Source organism: Sorghum bicolor, chromosome 1 (genome assembly GCF_000003195.3).
Source record: "Sorghum bicolor cultivar BTx623 chromosome 1, Sorghum_bicolor_NCBIv3, whole genome shotgun sequence".
In the NCBI taxonomy this organism is placed as follows: domain Eukaryota; kingdom Viridiplantae; phylum Streptophyta; class Magnoliopsida; order Poales; family Poaceae; genus Sorghum; species Sorghum bicolor.
The window spans coordinates 71,549,809-71,569,499 of record NC_012870.2 but is presented as its reverse complement, the minus strand read 5'-3'; the positions used below and the strand labels follow the sequence as shown (position 1 = coordinate 71,569,499).

At 41.9% G+C, this 19,691-nt stretch overlaps 2 protein-coding genes across 2 annotated transcripts; both read right to left on the bottom strand.

Moving 5' to 3' along the window:
• LOC8054343 (LOB domain-containing protein 30) lies at window positions 489-3,088 on the bottom strand. Its single transcript, XM_002465514.2, has 2 exons — window positions 2,319-3,088; window positions 489-1,339 (listed from the first exon to the last, which is right to left on the bottom strand). Exons 1-2 carry the CDS (start codon window positions 2,691-2,693, stop codon window positions 884-886), a joined length of 831 nt encoding a protein of 276 aa, XP_002465559.1. The 5' UTR covers window positions 2,694-3,088; the 3' UTR covers window positions 489-883.
• Window positions 12,302-17,681, bottom strand: LOC8078852 (ATP-dependent Clp protease ATP-binding subunit CLPT1, chloroplastic). Its single transcript, XM_002465513.2, has 6 exons — window positions 17,390-17,681; window positions 17,164-17,199; window positions 16,982-17,091; window positions 15,482-15,661; window positions 12,864-12,991; window positions 12,302-12,776 (listed from the first exon to the last, which is right to left on the bottom strand). Exons 1-6 carry the CDS (start codon window positions 17,593-17,595, stop codon window positions 12,744-12,746), a joined length of 693 nt encoding a protein of 230 aa, XP_002465558.1. The 5' UTR covers window positions 17,596-17,681; the 3' UTR covers window positions 12,302-12,743.

Genomic DNA, 19,691 nt, shown 5'->3' with positions numbered 1-19,691 from the left:
GTGTACTCCGTAGTATGTGCTTCGGCCTTTTCCACGACAGAGTGGAAACCGGCCCCAGGAAACAGGGGCATACGTGTAGGTCTACGACTACAAGCATTCAAGCAACGACTGCGCAGGATAGTAACATGCAAACTATGGTCGAGTCAAAGTAATGCTTGACCGACAGAGGAGACAGTCATCTACTTGCACGTAGCTTCTAGATGGATAGAATCTCTCCAAAATCCAAATATGAAGTGACCCTCGCATATACAGCACTGTAGTGTCACCAAATAGGACTGTCAATGACACTGAGGTTTTGAAATTCGACCTACTCGTACTGAATACTTTCTTAGCACATTTTTATAACAAAAAAGAAACTGATAAAGTCTTCAATAATTTCATCGTAATGCACACTACTCACTGGTTGTTAATTAAACGCTACTAGTTGCAAAAAAAATCATGATGTGTATCAGTACAGTGTTGATGCATTCAGACTATGAAAACAGGCAACAAGAGATTAGTGATAGATTTTGAACCATTACAGTATAGAAACCATATCGAGAGGCTTTTCTTAATAAAAATCTTGCAATTAATGGAACGGTGACAAAGGTAATAATGTTACTAATACATGTCAATTCTAGTACTACTCTCGATCCCCAGCACTCTTGTTTTGTCTTGGAGCAAATAATCAAACTGGAGCATATATCAAGCATATGTGGGCGCCATTGCACCCCAGCTGGTTAACAACAGGATGGATACGCGAAAACCGGCCAATGCTGCTTACCTACTCCTGCTGGCCATCGCCCGTCACCGACCCCTATCTCCCTCGTTACTGCCGCGCGCCAACTCTCACAACACCTTGTTCTCCACGGTTTCTGATCGATCGTTCTACTCCCCATCCAGCTCATCTTGAGTGTGGCGGTGGCGGCGGCTGCTCGAGCTTCACGCCGCCTGACCGGTGGCGGTCCAGGAGCTCCCTCGCCAGCGACTGCAGGTCGTCCCCGCCGCCGCCTGAGCTCTCTGCCATGCCGGGGCCGCCGCCACCCGGCCTGACGGGCGCGCCATACGGCGCCGGTTGCCGGAGCTGGTGGTGCTGCTGCTGTTGCGGCTGTTGGTGGTGATGGTGGTGGTGGTGCGGCTGCGCCGCCTGGACCGCCCACTGCGGTTGCTGCGGCGGCGGGTCGAAGAGCGCGGACAGGTCGACGGTGGTGGGGACGCTGGTCGACGACGGCAGGTCCGAGATGGAGAACGCGCCTGGCAGCGGCATCTGCGGCGGGGCCGGCAGCGGAGGCGGGGACGGCAGCTCCAGCGTGGCGAGGTGTGCTTGCAGGTAGGTCAGCTCGGCCTGGAGATTCACCACCTGGGGAATGATCCAAGGGAAGGACGTGACATTCATGCACCAACAGTAAATTGTTACGTGCAAACTTGAAACCACCAAGAACCATCATGTACTACATACAGAAGAAGGCATATAATATGGAAAAGACACATCACACGGATGCAAATATGCTATGAATGAAATGAAAGGTGTCAAAGGACGATCGCACACGATGGACAAAAAAGAATGCGAGTTTGGATCTTCTATCTAGGAGGACTGCTACTGCTACAACTAGTACTAGAGATTGGCGCTGGTGCTACTATTATTCTTTTCAGGGCTCGTCGATCAGATCGGAAACCTGCACTGCACCACACCACTGGCAGCCAGCAGTAACATTTCCTTGGAATTGGAAGGTTTTTGTGCAGAGCCCAAGATAGAATTAGTAGAGAAGATGTATACACACATGCATACGCATGGTGTGTACGTACGTGGCTTGACGGATGGAGGAGTAATCCGATGGACGGCGGGGATGCGACGGATGAGAAGTGCATATCATTCATCGCCGGGGCGCAGGCAGCACCAGAGCAGCAGCAGGCAGGCCTCCCGGATTAGCGCTTGGCGTGCTTCTTTTTGCACTGCCGTTGCTTGGCTTGGCAGTGTTGATTTCCTCATGAAAGGGGACTTGCCTTCCTCGAGAAAGAAACACGCCTGGCCGCTCCAGAATCTTATCTCAGAGACGGCGGATTCAGAAAAGACCCAGATCCACACGCGAAAACGAAGGGAAATCATGCAAACACTGGTAGGCCTGGCCTACATACTAGTAGAGGCATCCATGATCGATCCATGCATGCATGCCAAGCTAGTAGTTTTCCGAACTGGTAGTAGCGAATTAAAAGTCGGAGCAGCTATCTAGCTAGCGATCGAGCCCATCTGCCGCCCATGGAAGGATGGATGATGGATCGAATATATCCAGTAGTTCGGGACTAGACAACCAATCATCCTAGCTAGTATATAGTAGTACCTGCTGCTGGAGCGCGAAGATGTGGGCGACGCAGCCGTAGACAGGGTCGCGGAGCCGAGCCTGGGCCTCGTAGCAGATGGTGACGACGGCGTCGAGGCGCTTGTGCGCCGGGATCTGGAGCAGCAGCTTGGACACGTTGCTGGCGCCGAACACCTTGTGCACCGCCGCGAAGTGCGCCGCGCCCTGCTCCGAGTCGAAGTAGGGCGCGAAGATGCAGCCGCTGACGCACTTGCGCCGGAGGAACTTGCAGGCGCCGCAGGGCCCGCCGCCACCGCCGCCGCCGCCGCCGCTTCCTCCAGGTCCTGGGCCTCCGCTGGCGCCGCTGCCGCTCGGGCCCCCGCCGCCAAGCGTGCTGGTGCCGCCTCCAGCGCTCATTGCCCTCAGGTGCCCTGGCCTCGAGGACGACCTTTTATCTCTCTCCCTGCCTCCCTGCCTGCGCGCGGCCCTGCTCCAGTGGCCGGGGGTCGGCGGCCGGGCTTATACTAGTTATAGGCCGGGGATAAACAATGGCGAGGGCAACTGGGGAAGAGAAGGCAGAGAGGGAGGAGGAGGAGGAAGAATGGGCAAGGAAGCCTGACAATATAGAGAGAATAGAAGCGGGGGGAGCGAGGGCATATGTGTAAACATGGAAAAAGTCTCTCTCTTCCCTTTTGGTGTTTGTCCTATTGGTGGAAGGTCATAGGCGTCACAGCTCCAATTTCCATTCTTATTAATTTAATTCCCTCCTCGTTTCTCTTTTTAATTAATTGCTTCTTCCATATAAGCACATATTCTCCTCGAAGTGGCTCTACAAGCCAAGCCCAAGCCAGAGCTTATATATGTGCCGCTTTGTTTTCGTGGCATTGATGATGAGACTTTAAAGGCACGGCATGGAAGAAGAAGCAGCCCCTGCCTAGCGGCAGCATGCAGCTGCTGGTGTGTGCAGCTGGTACCAGTACCATTCCTCCTCTCTTTCCCTCCCTACACACTTCCCTTTCTGCATCTTTCGCTCTCTTAAGAGGGCTAGAAGATTGCGTGAAGCAAAGATGTATGTATGCGCGGGGGAGAGACCTCTATCTATTTGCATCGGTGATGCATGCGTCGTCCAACGCACATGAAGAGAAGCTACTCCTACTGTCCGTCAATAATATCACTACAAGTACGTGTGAAGATTTGCTAATTATGTACTGCAAATAGATGGAAATAACATTTATTTTGGAACAAAGAAAATACAACTTCATGTTTTAAAAAAGTAAGCGTCGCTCCTGCTTCTAGAGAAGTTAATCATTTCTAACTTTGACCAAATATATAAGAAAATATTAATTTCCATAGCATATAATTAATATCATTAGATAGATCATTAAATCCTTTTTTAGAATAAATTATTTCATAAAGATACAAATGGTGTTAATATTTTCTATAAGTCTAACTAAATTTAAGAAAGTTTGATTAACACACATTGTTAGGTAAAAAATACGTATAGCGGCACTAGTATAGCAATTGTTTTCTCTGTCCACAGAAAAAAAACATTCACTGGTGATTGCTGACTGACTCGGTGCTTGGGCTCGCTCGCGGTCACAGCACAGCGAGCTCCTGCCGAGGGGTCTCTCTCACACACATTCCGCTGCGACAGTGCCCGGCCGGCTCTAGTCCCCCCACGTGATCCTAACATGACATCCTTTCCACTCCACACGCCATATGTGTGCGCTTTTATTGCGCCCACCGATCCATCGATGGATGCATCGAGCTCGCTGGGTCGCTGTGACTCGCAGCTCCTGCTCCCCGTCCGTCCCGCCCGCCGGCTGCCGCTGGGTGATTTCACTTGCCATGCGACGCGATGCGGCCTAGCATGCATAGCATGGCAGAGGCTACACCGTACAGGCAGCCCGGCAGCCCGGGCGCGCTTGACGTTTCGGTCAAAGACTTGGCGGCCGCCCGGCACGCACTGCACGCAGCCGGGCAGGGCACTGTGCGCTCGTTCCGGCCCACGTAGGGTGATCTGATCGCTCGATGCATAGCTGCATCTGCATACGGAGGCTACTAGCCACGAAGTACGTCCGCCACGTTCAACTGTACTGTCAGTCGCGCGTCGTCTGTCACAAGTTTTATTCATTATTTTTTTTTTCATTTTTCCTTTCTTCGTATTTATCTGTATCTATCTATCTATCTACGTTACAAGATGATGATGAACACGGCAAATAATTACTGATGATGATCCGTGTATATCTGATGCTGATGGGTGATTAGCTAGACTAGAATGGATCGGTTAACGTACAAGCACCGCTACCTACAGCCTACTACTATTCGGCAATGATAATGTACAAGATATTTTAATTTGGCGGATTCAGAAATATATCAAGATATATACGGACTTTTTTTTTTCCCCACACAGGAGTCTTCACGTACACATATGTAGTACGTACACAAGCTAGCTTTCTCCTTTTCCTCTGGTACATATCCTAATTAATTAAAGCCGTTTCGGATACAAACATATACATATACCAACACAAAAAGAATGTGGTGACCACGCGCTCCGTCCGGTGATCACACACCGGCCGTTTCACCCTTTTTTTTTTTCGTTTCACAAAGCCGTAGATTCCGAGAACGCTAGTATAACCAAAACGATCTCCGACGCGCCGTCGTCAATGCGTGCTGCATCACGCAGGCAGGCAGGAGAGGAATAAGTTTTAAACGCGTCGTCGGCACTTCGGTCTCGCTAAAAACCCTGCGTTGACTATGAGACACGGATCAGAGCCAGCCTCTACCTGGCTTAATTTCGTGCGCATCTTCTCTCGGATGGACAAATAAACACGGAAAGCTAGCTGCTTTACCGTACGTCCCCAAAGATTTGGGATGAACTGTAGATGTGCCAGCGCCATCTGAAACGGAAAACGTAGTTCAATCGCCGCGTACATTTCGTGAGCACTGTGTGAAGAAGAAGCAACCGCGTCAACGTGACCTCTTCGCTCCCTCAGCTCTGCTTGCTATACTCTCGCCTATGGCGTGGGCGCTGATCAAGATCCGCAGACGCGTGGAAGCGAGAGCTACATCATGGCCATTATGCACTCAAACGTACAACTGTTTGTCGTTGAGTAATCACGCAAGTAAATTAATAAATAAAATAAAGCTAATTAACGACTGAAGTTTTCCATCGGTCTATATAGCCGGCCAGTGGAAGAAAGAGGGCCATGCATGTTGCTGTACAATTGATATATACTCCATCCATCCCAAATTATAAGTCATTTCAAGAATCTTGGAGAGTCAAAGTTTTTCAAATTTGACCAAATTTATATAGCAAAATAATAACATTTTTGTACCAACCAAGTATCATTAGATTCTTTGTTAGTTATATTTTCATAGTGTACCTATTTTATGACATAAATCTTTATATTTTTCTCTATATTTTTGGTCAAACTTGAAAATGTTTTGACTCTCCAAAATTTTTGGAATGACTTATAGTTTGGAACAGAGGGAGCCAGTACATGTTAAGGATGGATACCCGTGGTTCTTCTTTAGTTCATTCTTTTATTTTTTTATTTAGTTCATTTAAAACCGCGGGTACTTGTTTAGAGCGCCGTCACCATCCTTAATACATATACAAAAATAAAATATGTATTCTTATTTATTTTATTATGTGAGATGAAAAAAAGCAGGTTGCGCGCGAGGTTACTGTGGACAACGATCCTTTCAGTCGTCGTAGATCATGGGGAAACTGCAGGTAGGAACGACACAGCAGGCTCCATGAAAACAGGGAGCGAGGATGCTCGTAAAGCTGCCTTGTAACGTTGCTCTCGTTCGTTTGCAGGCGGCCTCGACAATCCATGTGATGTCAGGTACTACCTTAGAACATGTACTCGCCGCCAAAATATGGCCTTGTTTAGATACACCTAAAAATCCAAAACTTTACAAAATTCCTCATCACATCGAATCTTGCGGCACATGCATGAAGTATTAAATATAGATAAAAATAAAAACTAATTACACAGTTTGTCTGTAAATTGCGAGACGAATCTTTTAAGTCTAGTTACTTCATGATTAGACAATGTTTGTCAAATAAAAACGAAAGTGCTACAGTATCAAAATTCAAAAAAATTTTTGCATCTAACCAAGCCCTATGTATGATGTGTAGTACGTAGCGGAGTAAATTTGCACCAGCAAAAGATCAAGCGAGCTGCCATATATATCCGAGTAGTATATTAAATTATTACTACTACGAAATCTGACCTAAGAAAATACTAGGACGATCAAGACCCGCGTTTCTTACCCTGTCTTTTCACTCATACGTCTCTCGTTTCCATGCATTTTGCTTCCATGGACGTATGGCCACTACGCGGGGTACGTACGGAACGAGCTGACACATCGACTTTGATTGCGTGACATGGAGAGGTGCCTACACGCCTAGGGATGACCATGTCCATAATGGGCGAGTCAAGTCAATAAAATTCTTAACGGTGATTGTGAGAGTAGGGGTAGTTTTGATAATTCATGCTTTCTTCTTTCCAAAATAAATTTACATCTTACTTACTGAGAAGTCAAACGTTTTTAAATTTAAATAAATATATAGATAAATTTTGGCCCCTACACAAACACTCATCATCCTTAGCTATCCTCTCATTTTCTCTGGCTTCAATATCTATCACGCATAGAGCCTCTGGTACCACTCCCGTTCTATTCTTTTCTCACGACTGTACCTAGGCACGTTTTCATTAAGTAGAAGTGGAGTTTTAAATATATATAAAGCATGCACGGTAATCCCAAGATTACCGAGCCTCAAACACCTAGACATCACGTGGTTTGTACTTACAAAGAAAACACAATTTGTGACCTACAGAAATAGTTGAGCCTTCATAGGAGCATTAGCAATGACCGTAGATTGCCAGAACCCCGCTAAACATCACTCATTGGCCTTCTCCACAATCAAGAGAGTTAAGCTCCTGAGGTCGATGAGTTTACGAAAGTTCTAGCAGTCCTTTCCTTCCGGATCATCCAATCAACTAGTAAGAAGAGGGAATCAAACCCTCAGCGCACTTGCTTCGGGCTCATCTTCCTAGTGTAGCCACTAAAGCAGAACTCTCTCCTCTTGCACAACGACTTCATCATCCCATTTTCTGTTCTTCATCCCTAATTGCAGTTATATAAACAAATTGGGACCTTCAAGAAAAGCACAATTTTGAAAATTGCGCCACAAAGCCATCTTCCCTAAGCAATTATTGAGAAATAAATTGGATCTATCATGTGTCACTAAAATGTCAATAGATGTATTAATGCAACGACTCAGGTCCAACAATTGTCGCTTAAAAATTTTTGAACACCTATCACGATAGAGTTCTATATATTTTTCCATGCAAACTTGACTTGTCACGTTACAAGACTTAACGTCACATGTTAGGAAAAAGAAAAACCACCGATCTCCTTAACATCGTCCTTAACATGTTCACAGTAAACGCTAGGAGAAAACAAAAAAAAGGCAATCCTGGAAACATACATCATGTACGGACTATCCATGTTACATTACATGTTAGGAAAAGGTCTACTCAAACTAAGGTCCTTGACACATTACATCAAACAAAGGACCTTGACATGTTACATTAATCAAGTAGCAAAAATATTCTAATCCACCCCGACACGTTACATCACGTAGGAAAGTTTGATCATGTATGGAAATTAATTCGATATGATTGCAAGATATTTTTTATTATTTGCCTTTATTTTTATAATAACCCAACTGAATGGGCGATCTATAATTTTGGGCTAAAGGAATTTCTACCTTCAACATGTACATAAGTTTGGCTTTTAACCCTAAACAAGGTACGAAATAGTGTTCGCAGCGGCCACTACTAGTGGACGATTTATTAGCAGGTTGGAACTTAGCAACTGGTTTTTGTGGTAGCGAGCCACTATAGCAGTTTGCAATTCTTTGTATCGTTCGCAATAGTGTGGTATGATATGCAATGAATAATCTTAGCCCATTTTACCTACCATGAAACTATTAAGATACTGCTTCTAACAATACTAAAGAATCATGATCTTATGACTATTTTATGGCTCTCATAATATGTGTTGTTGCAAACTCTAATATATGATGACTTATATGTAATATGTTGAACACCATATTTCATTTTCTAATTTAAAGTATGTGAGTTATCAACCATTTAAGTAGAGCTAAATGTCTATTTAGATTCATTATTCATTATATATATAATTACATATGTAAATTTATGTGTAATCTGCAATTGGAACTTAATGTCAGTGAAAGCACCCGCTATCCGCAATCCACTACGTACCTCAATCCCAGACCGTTATGAATCCGATATATGCTATTTAGTACCTTGACCCTAAACTTTGAAATCGGGTATTGAACACCCTCCAACTATCGAAACTATATAAATTTGATCCTTTAGCTAGTTTGAAAGGTGGTTGTCTAGTTCTCTAAACTAATAAAAATCATTTTTAATCTCTAAAAAATATAACTTATTTATTTTTAGTACAAATGTGAAACTAATACCATTATTTTTCCTAAAAATGTTATTCATTTGTTGGCGCTCCATTTGGAGTCATTTAAATATTATTTGTTCATGTTTCCAATAAACTAGACCACAAGCAATGAAACAATTGAGCAAGACTAAATAAGTTCCAAATAACTGTAAATAGGTTACCAACATTTAGATACTTTTTTTAAAAAAATAGAAATTTCATATATTTTTATCTAAAATAGATTAGTTATGCTCCCTCCGTGCACAAAAGAATGCAATTCTCATATGCCGAAGAGTCAAACAATTCAATCTTTAATTAGAATTATATAAAAGAATACTAACATTTATGAAACAAATAAGTATCATAGAATTAGTTATAGAATATATTTTTATAATAAATTTATTTAGAGATATAAATACTAATATTATTTTATATAAATTTGGTTAAAGATGAGCTAGTTTGACTGGCATGCTTCCCATAGTTACATTCTTTTCTGAACAGAGGGAGTACAATTTTAGAGGTTAAAATAGAAAACCACCTTTGTAACTAGTCAGGGACCAAATTTGCAATTTTGAATAGTTGAAAGGTGTCTAGTATCCGTTTTGTAATTTAAGGTTGAAATAAAAAACCAAACTCTTGTGCAAGTTGATGGTTGAAAAATGCATTTAGGGCCTGTGTTAGTTCTCCATGGAATGTAAAATGCAAAAATGTCAACTACTTTGAAATGATGAAATGCAAACTGCTAAAAATTCTAGCGTTATGTTTAGTTCTATCTAAAATACAGAATTTATTTCCCTTATTATGGCCTCTTGAGATTTTTTGGGCTTTTTTTGGTGAGGCCAAAATCTAAAATGAGAATGACAACCATTTTGCTAAAAATTTTACATGGTGTTAAGTTTTATTATACAAAATAATGAATCAAAATCTAGAATTTTTTGAGATAAAAGGGAAACTAAACACCCCATAACCCTAATTCTTTTGGAGTCCCACGCCCATAGCAGCTATCTCGTCCAAAACGGCACGCTTAAAGTGCTTGACTGGGCATACACTAATTTACATATAGTACTATCTATATGCCATTCGGACGACGAAGAAGAAGGGGGGAAAAGCAGTATTACATGCAACAGAATTAACAGATCTACATAGGGGAAGTGGCCTTGGTAGGAGTAAGCACAATTGTTTTAGTTGTTCCTTTCCATTCGTGTGGTCAGCGCATAGAAATCACCAAAGCTTTAGCTGCTGAGGTCTGAGGAGGCGTGTGGGCCTGTCACCTCCCGCGATTTCTCTATTGCTTTCAGTGAGCTGGGAGTACTACCTCCCCTCCTGAAATCCTGCAGGAGGTAATGGGTTTCAGTGACAAGATGTCAGCTCCGAACGCAGCAGGGTGACCATCTGTTTTGCCGACAGCTATCGCAGAAAAGAGGAGCCGCATCTGCTCTAGATAGGCTATAGGGGCATGCCTGCCCCAGCCCCAGCATACAAGAACAAATATAAAAGCCGTCACTGGCAGTACTAGTTAGATAACAGAAAATGTCTTGACCTGATATTTCTATTGCATATATGTCCCTCCCGCTGTCCATGTTTTCATGAATTTGTCAGCGATTTCGAACACAACATGTTTCTGCTATATGTCCCTTTTAATTTGTTCCATTCCATGTTGAAGTGTGAATATACTGTACGAAGGAACACTTACAAACATTGGTAAGACCTCATTCATGTCATTAAGTGCTTTGTTATTGCCATAAAATGCTAGTGAACAAAGCCATGTCTGCACCAAGCCAAATCGATGATACAGTAGTACAACCAGTAACAATATAATCAATGCTGAGGCGACTGAAACACCTGAATGATTGGACCAAGAGTGCATGCAGATGAAGCAGGAACCGGTACACCTGGAGGACGAGCTATATTGGCAGTGCAGGGGACGACTTCAAGTCTTCAATGTGGGGAGCAAGAAGAGAACTTCCTAAAAGTTTTCACTTTTCAGCAGTCAACACTGCAGTTCGGTACACCCCTACATGCATGGCCCAATAGATGGCACGTGCGAGACTGAAAAAACAAAGGCAAGCACGTGCACTGCCCATTCTGTGCAGTCAAACCCTTTAGCAGCTAGAGGAAGAGTATGGCCTTGTTTACACATGATCTGTGAAACCTAGAGCTCCACAGTGCTCATGGATGCACCATTCATGCATGCATGTGGAAGAGAAGCTAGAGATTTGACAGTGATTAGTTTAATAGTGTGGAGGAGACTTGGGATGTTCACTGGCCACTGCTCCCAAAGAGATCTGAATTAGGACCCAAGGGAACTCCAACCAAGGAATAAACAAGCCCGGGGTACTACATGCTTTTTGATGCAAACATTCGAAGGAACTGAAGGAAAGAGACGCTGAAAGAATAGTAGTATACTCTATAGTATATGCTTTGGAGAAGTGAAACTCTCCTGTTGTTTATACCCTGCCCCATTATGCCTACACACGCTTGGTGGACATGTTACATTACATGACAAGAAAGAAGTCAAGTCAACACGGAGTTGCACGTCGATTCTTGTTTGCTCATCTGTTAATGCTCATCAACTTGGAGGTTTGTTTAATCCCTAGCTTGTACTTAAGCACGAGGGTTCAAGGTTTTACATTTCCCCGGCCTGCTGGCCTGCAGCAGTACATGTACATGTAACTACGTTGCCTGCTCCAGTGCGTGCTCCTTACCGGCGCACACACTACGCCACACAAGATTAGTAGGGCCTACTCATGGATATTTGTAGAGACGGCTTAATATAGAACCGCTCTTTAAAACTAAGGATGAGATGTTGCTACGAATCCTTTTTGTGGTAGTGACAATATGTGCTGTCAGCAGCTTGGAACTTGGAAGGTGGGATTATCAACGAGTCTGATGTGTAGAAATCCCAGAAGCTGAAACGATGACACCAGACTTGGTTCAAAGTTTCTGTGCAATTGCTGACACGCAAGAGTAATCCTGCCATTAAAATCCTGTTGCTTCCCATGCTAGCCCAAATTAAACGGGAAGCATGCATGCATGCGGCACGCACGTGCTGTGCTGCCCGTTCCATTCCATTCCATCCATCTCTACGAGTTCCTAACCAATAGGGAGGGGATGTTCTTTCGGTGGCAGATGAACTTGATGCCTGATGGGGACTCCGGAGCTGAAACCTAAGCGCAGGACTGCGCCAGGCCACCGGCATGGCGTCGGCTTTCAGTCTGTGCATGCTTCGTGTCAGAGCATGACGCCTCTCCGTCCAAGAACGCACGCAATGCGTAACTTCTGATAGTCTCCATCAGTCAGCTTATTAGTGCCCGGGCAAACAAGCAGAATTCTGATGCACAAGGGGTGAATGAATAACAATAAACAATGTAAAAGATATCGAGGTGGATGTTCTTGGAATCAAAGCATAGTGCAAGTACCAACCTCGTGCAGATTTGGTGTAAAGTGCGTGCAGGTTCCCCTGCCTGGACACTGATAAAGAAAGTACTGCTAATATACGCTTTTCCCTGACAAATGGCACACAATAATTCTTTTAAAAAGACTTACTTTGGTATGCCATTTGCATCCAATGAATGTGTCCCAATAGCTTCATTCAAAATCTGCGGATACAGAACAATATCGGTGACTTCAGGTGAAATTCTTGCTTGTCAGGATTCAGGCAGCAAAATGAACAAAAAAAAAAAAAATTGAAGGACTCGTCAAGCCCACTGGACCCTACAAACTTTTTTTTCCCTACGAGCAAGGAACAGAAGCTGAGAAGCATTCACCGTGACAAACAAATCGCAATGTTTTAACAGCCATCGGCAATCGTGAGAGTACAAATATTGTATTTGACCTAACACATCTGGATAAGTCCTAAATTTTGTAGAAGCAAGCAGCGTCTTCAGGTCAACGTCTTGAGGCGCCAAGAAGTGCATACAGCTAGTGCACAACACCAACTTAAGCCGAAGAATAAATTGGGTGCTCTCTTTGCTATCTAGGACTCATTGCAGCCTCTTCATTAGCCTGCCGTGCATAAATAGATATTTGAGAATCCACGAAATGATCCATTGTGCAGTATTCACCTTTAAATGGAAAATATAATAATGTTACCGTTTTGGCCAGTAAACTGGCTTTCTCATCGTCAAATCCAAGTGATTCCAGGATTTTATGACCAGCTGACTCTTTATCTGACCATATCCCCAGTAGCAAATGATTGGCAGTTACTTCTCCATCCTCACCTAAACACACAGTTCAGTTCAAGAAAAAAAGCACCAAAATTAGATTAAAAGTTAAACCACATGGAACAAAAAATAAATATAGCAGAAATCAAAACCAACTATGCTCCAGACATGCAGATCAGGCACCCAACATATAGGGGATCAACAACATAAAGGCAACTGAAAGTAAGCTCAAAAAAGAAAAAGAAAAAAAGAGCCAAAGTAGAACATGAAGAACCATAAAACTCTGTGTGCCCTCGAATTGCACTAACCTTCAGGAGAATCTCCATTCAAAATTTATAAACCACTATTTGTTCAAAAAAAATTATCAACCACTGGAACTCTTGGTCTAATCAAGTGGGGGCCATGGGTCTTTAGTCCCGAAAATTCACCAGGCCTCTAATCTTATAGACTAGTCTCTAGGCCCAAAATTAACAACGCACCTACTCAATGATTCTAGAGCCTAGGCCACACTATAGCTATAGTACGACCTTGAGATAGTCCATTTCGTGCACGGCTTCTTAATAATAATTTAAAACTAGTACTGTAGTTGATGCCTACCCAACCGTTCAATAACAAGAGTGCATGACCTAAGTTCAAGGTCCTGTTCACAGAGAGATGAGAGAACAAAAATGGCATCAGGACAGAAATGTGCTCTAAGCACCAAAAGCACAAACAACCTCCAAGCCTTCAAATCTCATGTCAGACTGGATCATGTATCATCTTCAATTCATGGTCTATTGCACCTTCAAGCTTAAGCATTCATAAATCATGATCCATCAGAACAGTATTAGGCAGAGAGACAAGACTTCAGTTTTGCATGCCTGCATCAACCCAATAGCGCTTCTATGGGCTGTTTCCCCTCATTCATATGCAATACATGGAATAAATATGGCCCACACAAAATGAAATAAATCCCAACCAAATCCCCTCATCAAAATACAATACATGGAAGAAACAATGGTCCTGTTGTAAGTTAAGTGTGACACTCATCTTGGAATATATCATCATATTCATATGGCGGTATGCTGAACTGAAAAGGCAACAAAAGCTGAGCTCAATATGGGTTGCATACAAAACACGGAGCACCATCAGTTTTAATCCTCTGGCCACAACTATATCCGCTGAACAAGACTTGATAACAGCTTTATTGAACTATTGAAACAATGGTGTGGGTTAATCTTCCTTCTTCCATTCAGGTTAAATCACAAATGATTTAGTACAACCACTGCAAACATAGTAAGGTTTGATGTTTGGGGGCATATTTCTTTACTTTGCCAAAAAAAAAGTCTGTTACATCTTTATTGGTGTTGTTTCTGTTTTATGCCAACATTTGCACTAAAATCCTTTGAGTAGATGGGCTCATGATATCCAGAAATTTGTTTCAACAAGACGAGTCATAGTTAAATCCATCTCAGAGGCATCATTATACTCCCAGATTCAGTATAAATCAAGTTTTTGAAACATGTTCTCAGAAGAATTGAATGCAATTTAAATGTTTTAAGTTAGAACCCAGCTCAACTACATCTAGTGTGGAAACTATAGCTCCAGAGAAATTGTAAGCAAATAGAAAGAAATAAAGTGACACCCTGTCACCGGAACAAGCCTAACCAGTAAATGATATAGCAAACAATGTGATTACTGGTTAGCAGGTATACAGGCAGTTACAATTTCAATCTCCACTGATGCTAATACAGAATTACATTTTGCAAAGCAATGCATATTAATCTATGTTATATGAAAGCAAGAATTCCAGAAGTCACATTGACCAGGGACCATTGGTGCTTGGAAAAGCATTCATAGACCATGAGCGGAGGATCCTTTTTCATTGTCGCCTCTAACAGCGTGAAGATAGGAGGCACTAGACACCTCCTGCAAAGAAGAGGGCCAAAGAGCATGTGTCATAGCCGGCGGGCCCATGTGAAGGAGCAGCGCCAAACCACATCCCATAGGATCGGCACATACTGGTCATGTGAATAGTATCATGCCCAGGCCCAGTGTGGGTTAGTGCAGTCATAGATTAGATTAGATTGGTTGGAGTTGTCATCTATTTGCTTAATTTGAGAGAAGTTTCTTAAAAGTAAAACAGTCTCATCTATGCACATCAGGGGATTTTTTTCCGTTTTGGTTAGTGAAGATATAGATCAAGAGTCCCTACCCTTTTCTAGTATTCTATCCCTGCCCTTGTCATGTGGGCGGCGGGCATCAGCATGGCCATGCTGCTTGGGTTCTGGGCCATCTAAAGTATGTCCACGGTAGCATGCTTTTTGGGAACTAAGGAATTTGGAGGCAAAATAGACTACACAATGTGATGAAAGGACTTATGGGTTAACAAAACAATGCATTCTTGCTTAATTTCTAGGGGGGCACCAACACACATATGTTAACATACCTGAATACTATAAGCAAATAAGCAAATCAAATTGTGTAATCAGGAGGTGACACCACATAGAAGCAATTCATATGTTGAGTGATACAGCAACAGAAGTTCATATGTTGAACAGAAATTACCTGATTTCAGTTTTTCATTGACAGCCCAATCAAGGGCTCGTTGTGCAGCTTCTGTCAATGGTGGATGCATGGGACTAAAGTAAAACATTTCTGATTTCCCAAGCACATTCGCTGCCTCGTCACGCACTTTGAGAAGTGTGGTTCCATTAGCACGCAAAAGTTTTGCTGCACCACTAGTTCCTGAAATAATGGACTGGTGGCTCAAGCAATGCAACATGTGTCACGAATGGGGCAAATAAATAAATAAATAAGAAATGTTAGATCAAAGTTGGCACTATCAAGGTAATAGCATAGTCCCCACAGTTTGCATCGAGTTACTAGAATGATGCTTACTTGCCCAGTAAAACATGTGGTAGCTTAGGTGCCAGTTCTAAGGATAAGAAAGGATACATTGTCAACAATCTGACAAGTCAGCTAGAACTGCTGAAATAAGATCTAAAAGGCTCCTTGTCAACATGTAATCGTTGTTTTTAGCACTGGATTGCCACAAAACAGAACATGTCTGAACTCCTAACTACATCAGCAAGATAGGTTGAAAGATCAAATGCCTACTACATCTCGAACCAAACATGGATAATGGATTTCGCACTATGAGGCTAGAATATCTCAATATCATGATTTTTTTGCTTCATGTGGTTCTACATCATTAGAAGCTTCTATAGTTGTTACTGATCTACTCATATATAGATGCTGTAAGACTAGAGAACTAGATCAGCCAGCCAACAGATGATCCAGTCTACAAGGTAGTTCATCACACAATAACAACTTGACGATGATGGTTCTACCCTCTGATTCCAAATGTAGGTCATTTAAGATTTGTGCACAAGGATTAATGAATGATGTCAAATGGCCTTAGGGCCCTTCATTTATTATGTATTGGAAAAGAAAAGGATGGCTCATTCATCTGTGAGTGATAGCATTTATTAAGTAGGGGCAAGTTAGGAAGAAAAGCGTAGAAGATCCACAGAAGTTTTGAAATGACCAACATTTGGAGAAAAGTGGAGAAGGAATAGATGACCTACATTTGGAACTGGAGGGAGAGATAGTACTTTTTGTATTATGCACTAAATTCGAGTCACTGATCACTGTACTGTATTTTTATGAAGCATGTAGATGTACTGCACAATTTTTATCTTTACCATTTTGTAGAAACAATTTTAGCCATGAACACCATATACAAAATGCATGTTCAAAAACAAACCAGTTCCAACAATCATATGTAGTTAGTGATGCATTCAGGTTCACTAGGCTTAAAACTATCACTGCAGCTACATTCTGAATCTTCACACCCTTATGATTTGTAGCCCATCATCTTTACTTTGTTTGGGCTCTACAAACCTTATGATTTGTAGCTCATAGATCATCTTTACTTGTTTGAGTTCCAGACACGCACAATTCACAGCTAGTCCAGTGCACTTAAGTTATGACATGGCTCCATAATTTATCTATTTTTTTAGCAAAAAAACAAACTTCTGTAACTTATAAGATCCCTTGCCTCACCTTCAACAAGAATGCCCATGAGCAGCCCCTCGGTGCCTGTGGTAGGGTACCTCATCTTCCGGGCTTCCAGCTCCGCCATCGCAAAAGACCGCACCGCCCTTGATGACCATCTGGGGGGGATCATCATGTCAGACGCAAACAGACACTAACGCCCTCAAGAACCTACAGAATAGTCACCTAACCTGATCTTCTTCTCCCCAGAAGCTACTTCCGGATGCCTAAAGACACAATAATTCCGGATATCATCAAATTATCCAGTAAAATAATAGAAAAAAAAATCGAAGCAAAGTAGTAGCATATCAATATGCTAACTTCCAAGAGATGTAAGACTAAGGAAATAAAGTAACAGCTCAAGATCAGGACTAATTAACGTCAGTGAGAGGTTGGAGTATCATCATTTCTGCTTACGCGGTGGGGAGCTGGGCGACGGCGGCGCCGACGCGGCGGCCCCGGAGGCGGGAGGCGAGCCGTGGGCCAGCGGCCCGAAGGGAGACAGGTAGGACAGGGTTCGTCACGAGGGAGACGGAGGAGGAGGGGGCGGGGTGGTGAGTGGAGGAGGAGGAGGAGGAGAGGAACGAGAGGAAGGTGGCGGCGACCTGGGCTGCGGTCGCCATGGCCGGGGGATGTTTTCGGGGGGTTTCTGGCTTGGATAGAGGAGAGAGATAGAGCGGACTTGACTGTGAGCAAGCGTGACTTGAGAATGGCCAGGCCCAGGAGACGGACGGAACACAGGCCTTATTTAGTTCAACCAAAAAAACAAAAAAAAATTCAAAATTCTCCGTCACATCAAATCATACGATATATACATAAAGTATTAAATAAAAATAAAAATAAAAAACTATTTACATAGTTTTTTTATAAATCATGAGATAAATATTTTGAGTCTAGTTAATCTATGATTGGATAATAATTGTCAAATATAAATAAAAGTGCTACAGTACTAAAAACTAAAAAGTTTTCGAAACTAAACAAGACCTAAAGCCTTCCACACAAAATCCAAATTTTTCAAAATTCTCCATCACATTGAATCTTTAGACGCATACATGAAATATTAAATATAAATAAAAAAACTAATTACACAGTTTAGTCAAAATTTACGAGACGAATCTTTTAAGGCCTTGTTTACTTCCACACAAAATCCAAAAATTTTCAAGATTCCCCGTTACATCGAATTTTTAGACGCATACATGGAGTATTAAATATAAACGAAAATAAAAACTAATTGCACAGTTTGGTCGAAATTTACGAGACGAATCTTTTAAACCTAGTTAGTCTATGATTAGGCAATAATTATCACAAATAAACGAAAGTGCTACAGTGTCGTGAAAAAATTTCGGGAAGGAACTAAACAAGGCCTAAATCTAGTTACTCTATGATTGAATAATAATTACCACAAACAAACAAAAATACTATGGTGTCGTGAAATTTTTTCCTTTAAAAACAAAACACGGCCTAAGGCGATCCAATTTTTTTAAGATTTGGGTACTCCAACAATTTAATTTCTATTTGATAATTATTATTCAAATATGAATTAATAATTATTGTTTAAATATGAATTAAGTATGCTTAAAAGATTCATTTCATAAATTATAGATAACAATATAATTAATTGTTTTTTATTTAAATATTTCATACACGTACTATAAGATTTGATGTGACGATAAATCTTTAAAAGTTTTTGGATTTTAGATGGAACTAAAAAAATACCTAAGTTTGCCGTGCCTAATATTTTGGTAATCTGGTTTCGGAAAAATCTTTAGCAGACCGACATTGCGCATAGATCGTTATATAGTATATCACGGAGAATTTTTTATGAATGTGAAGACGGAGAGAGAGGAATGTGAGAAATAAGTTGTTTTGAAAATTTAAAACTATGAGATAACTAATGTACAATTTATATTTGTTATGGTAGATATACGAAAAAGTTGTGAGTTACTACGTGATAATTTAAAGTATGCGGTCTCTATTAGTCGTCTTAACATAATGTGGCACTATATGAGACCGTCTACTAGACGACATCTACTTGCCCTAAAAGAGTCTGTTTGGAACTGCTTTGCTTTAGTTTTTTTAACTCTCCATTGCCAAATATATTTAGCTCCACGAATTTTGCTCCGCAAAAAAAGTGGAGCTAGAGGTCAACTCCATGTTTTTTCCTAAAGTACTTCAAGAGGTACTCTAGTTTTTTTGAGTTTGATACTCTCATATGGAGTTGTGAGGTAATTACCCACCTTGCCACTTATTAATCACGGATTAGTTCTCGTAAACGCTTTCCCTCCCGATGCCACGACCTCATTTCTTTCTATGTGTGTCGCCTCTTGTCTCTTCACTTGCACGTCATCCCTATTAATTATTGTATTTTTATTATGGCCTCTCTTAATGTTTCATCATTTAATTTCTATTCTGATCAAAAAATATCAAGAGCAATTTTGATCGGAGGCATAATGGACCATTTACATAAAAATAACTTATTCCTGGAGTTGGAGCAGTGCTACGTGCCAAATAGTACCTCCTGCTTCACAAACTTCACGATGGAGCTCCTCCATGGTGAAGTTCGTGAAACAAAGCTGGAAAAATTACAGCGAAGTAGTCTCAAACACCCCCTAAGATATCATTAACACCACTAATTATGGAGCTTCATATGATTACTGCTATAACCTTTTGCGATGGATATGGTATTCTTATTCCCAGGACCATATGGCCTGATTTATGT

Excerpts from the sequence above, each read along its gene's own strand:
- LOC8078852 (XM_002465513.2), bottom strand. The coding sequence starts at position 17,595 with ATGGCGACCGCAGCCCAGGTCGCCGCCACCTTCCTCTCGTTCCTCTCC. Across the intron at positions 17,092-17,163 it reads TCTGGGGAGAAGAAGATCAG|ATGGTCATCAAGGGCGGTGC; the intron begins GTTAGGTGACTA and ends GATCCCCCCCAG. Across the intron at positions 12,992-15,481 it reads CAATGAAAAACTGAAATCAG|GTGAGGATGGAGAAGTAACT; the intron begins GTAATTTCTGTT and ends CTGTGTGTTTAG.
- LOC8054343 (XM_002465514.2), bottom strand. The coding sequence starts at position 2,693 with ATGAGCGCTGGAGGCGGCACCAGCACGCTTGGCGGCGGGGGCCCGAGC. Across the intron at positions 1,340-2,318 it reads TCTTCGCGCTCCAGCAGCAG|GTGGTGAATCTCCAGGCCGA; the intron begins GTACTACTATAT and ends ATCATTCCCCAG.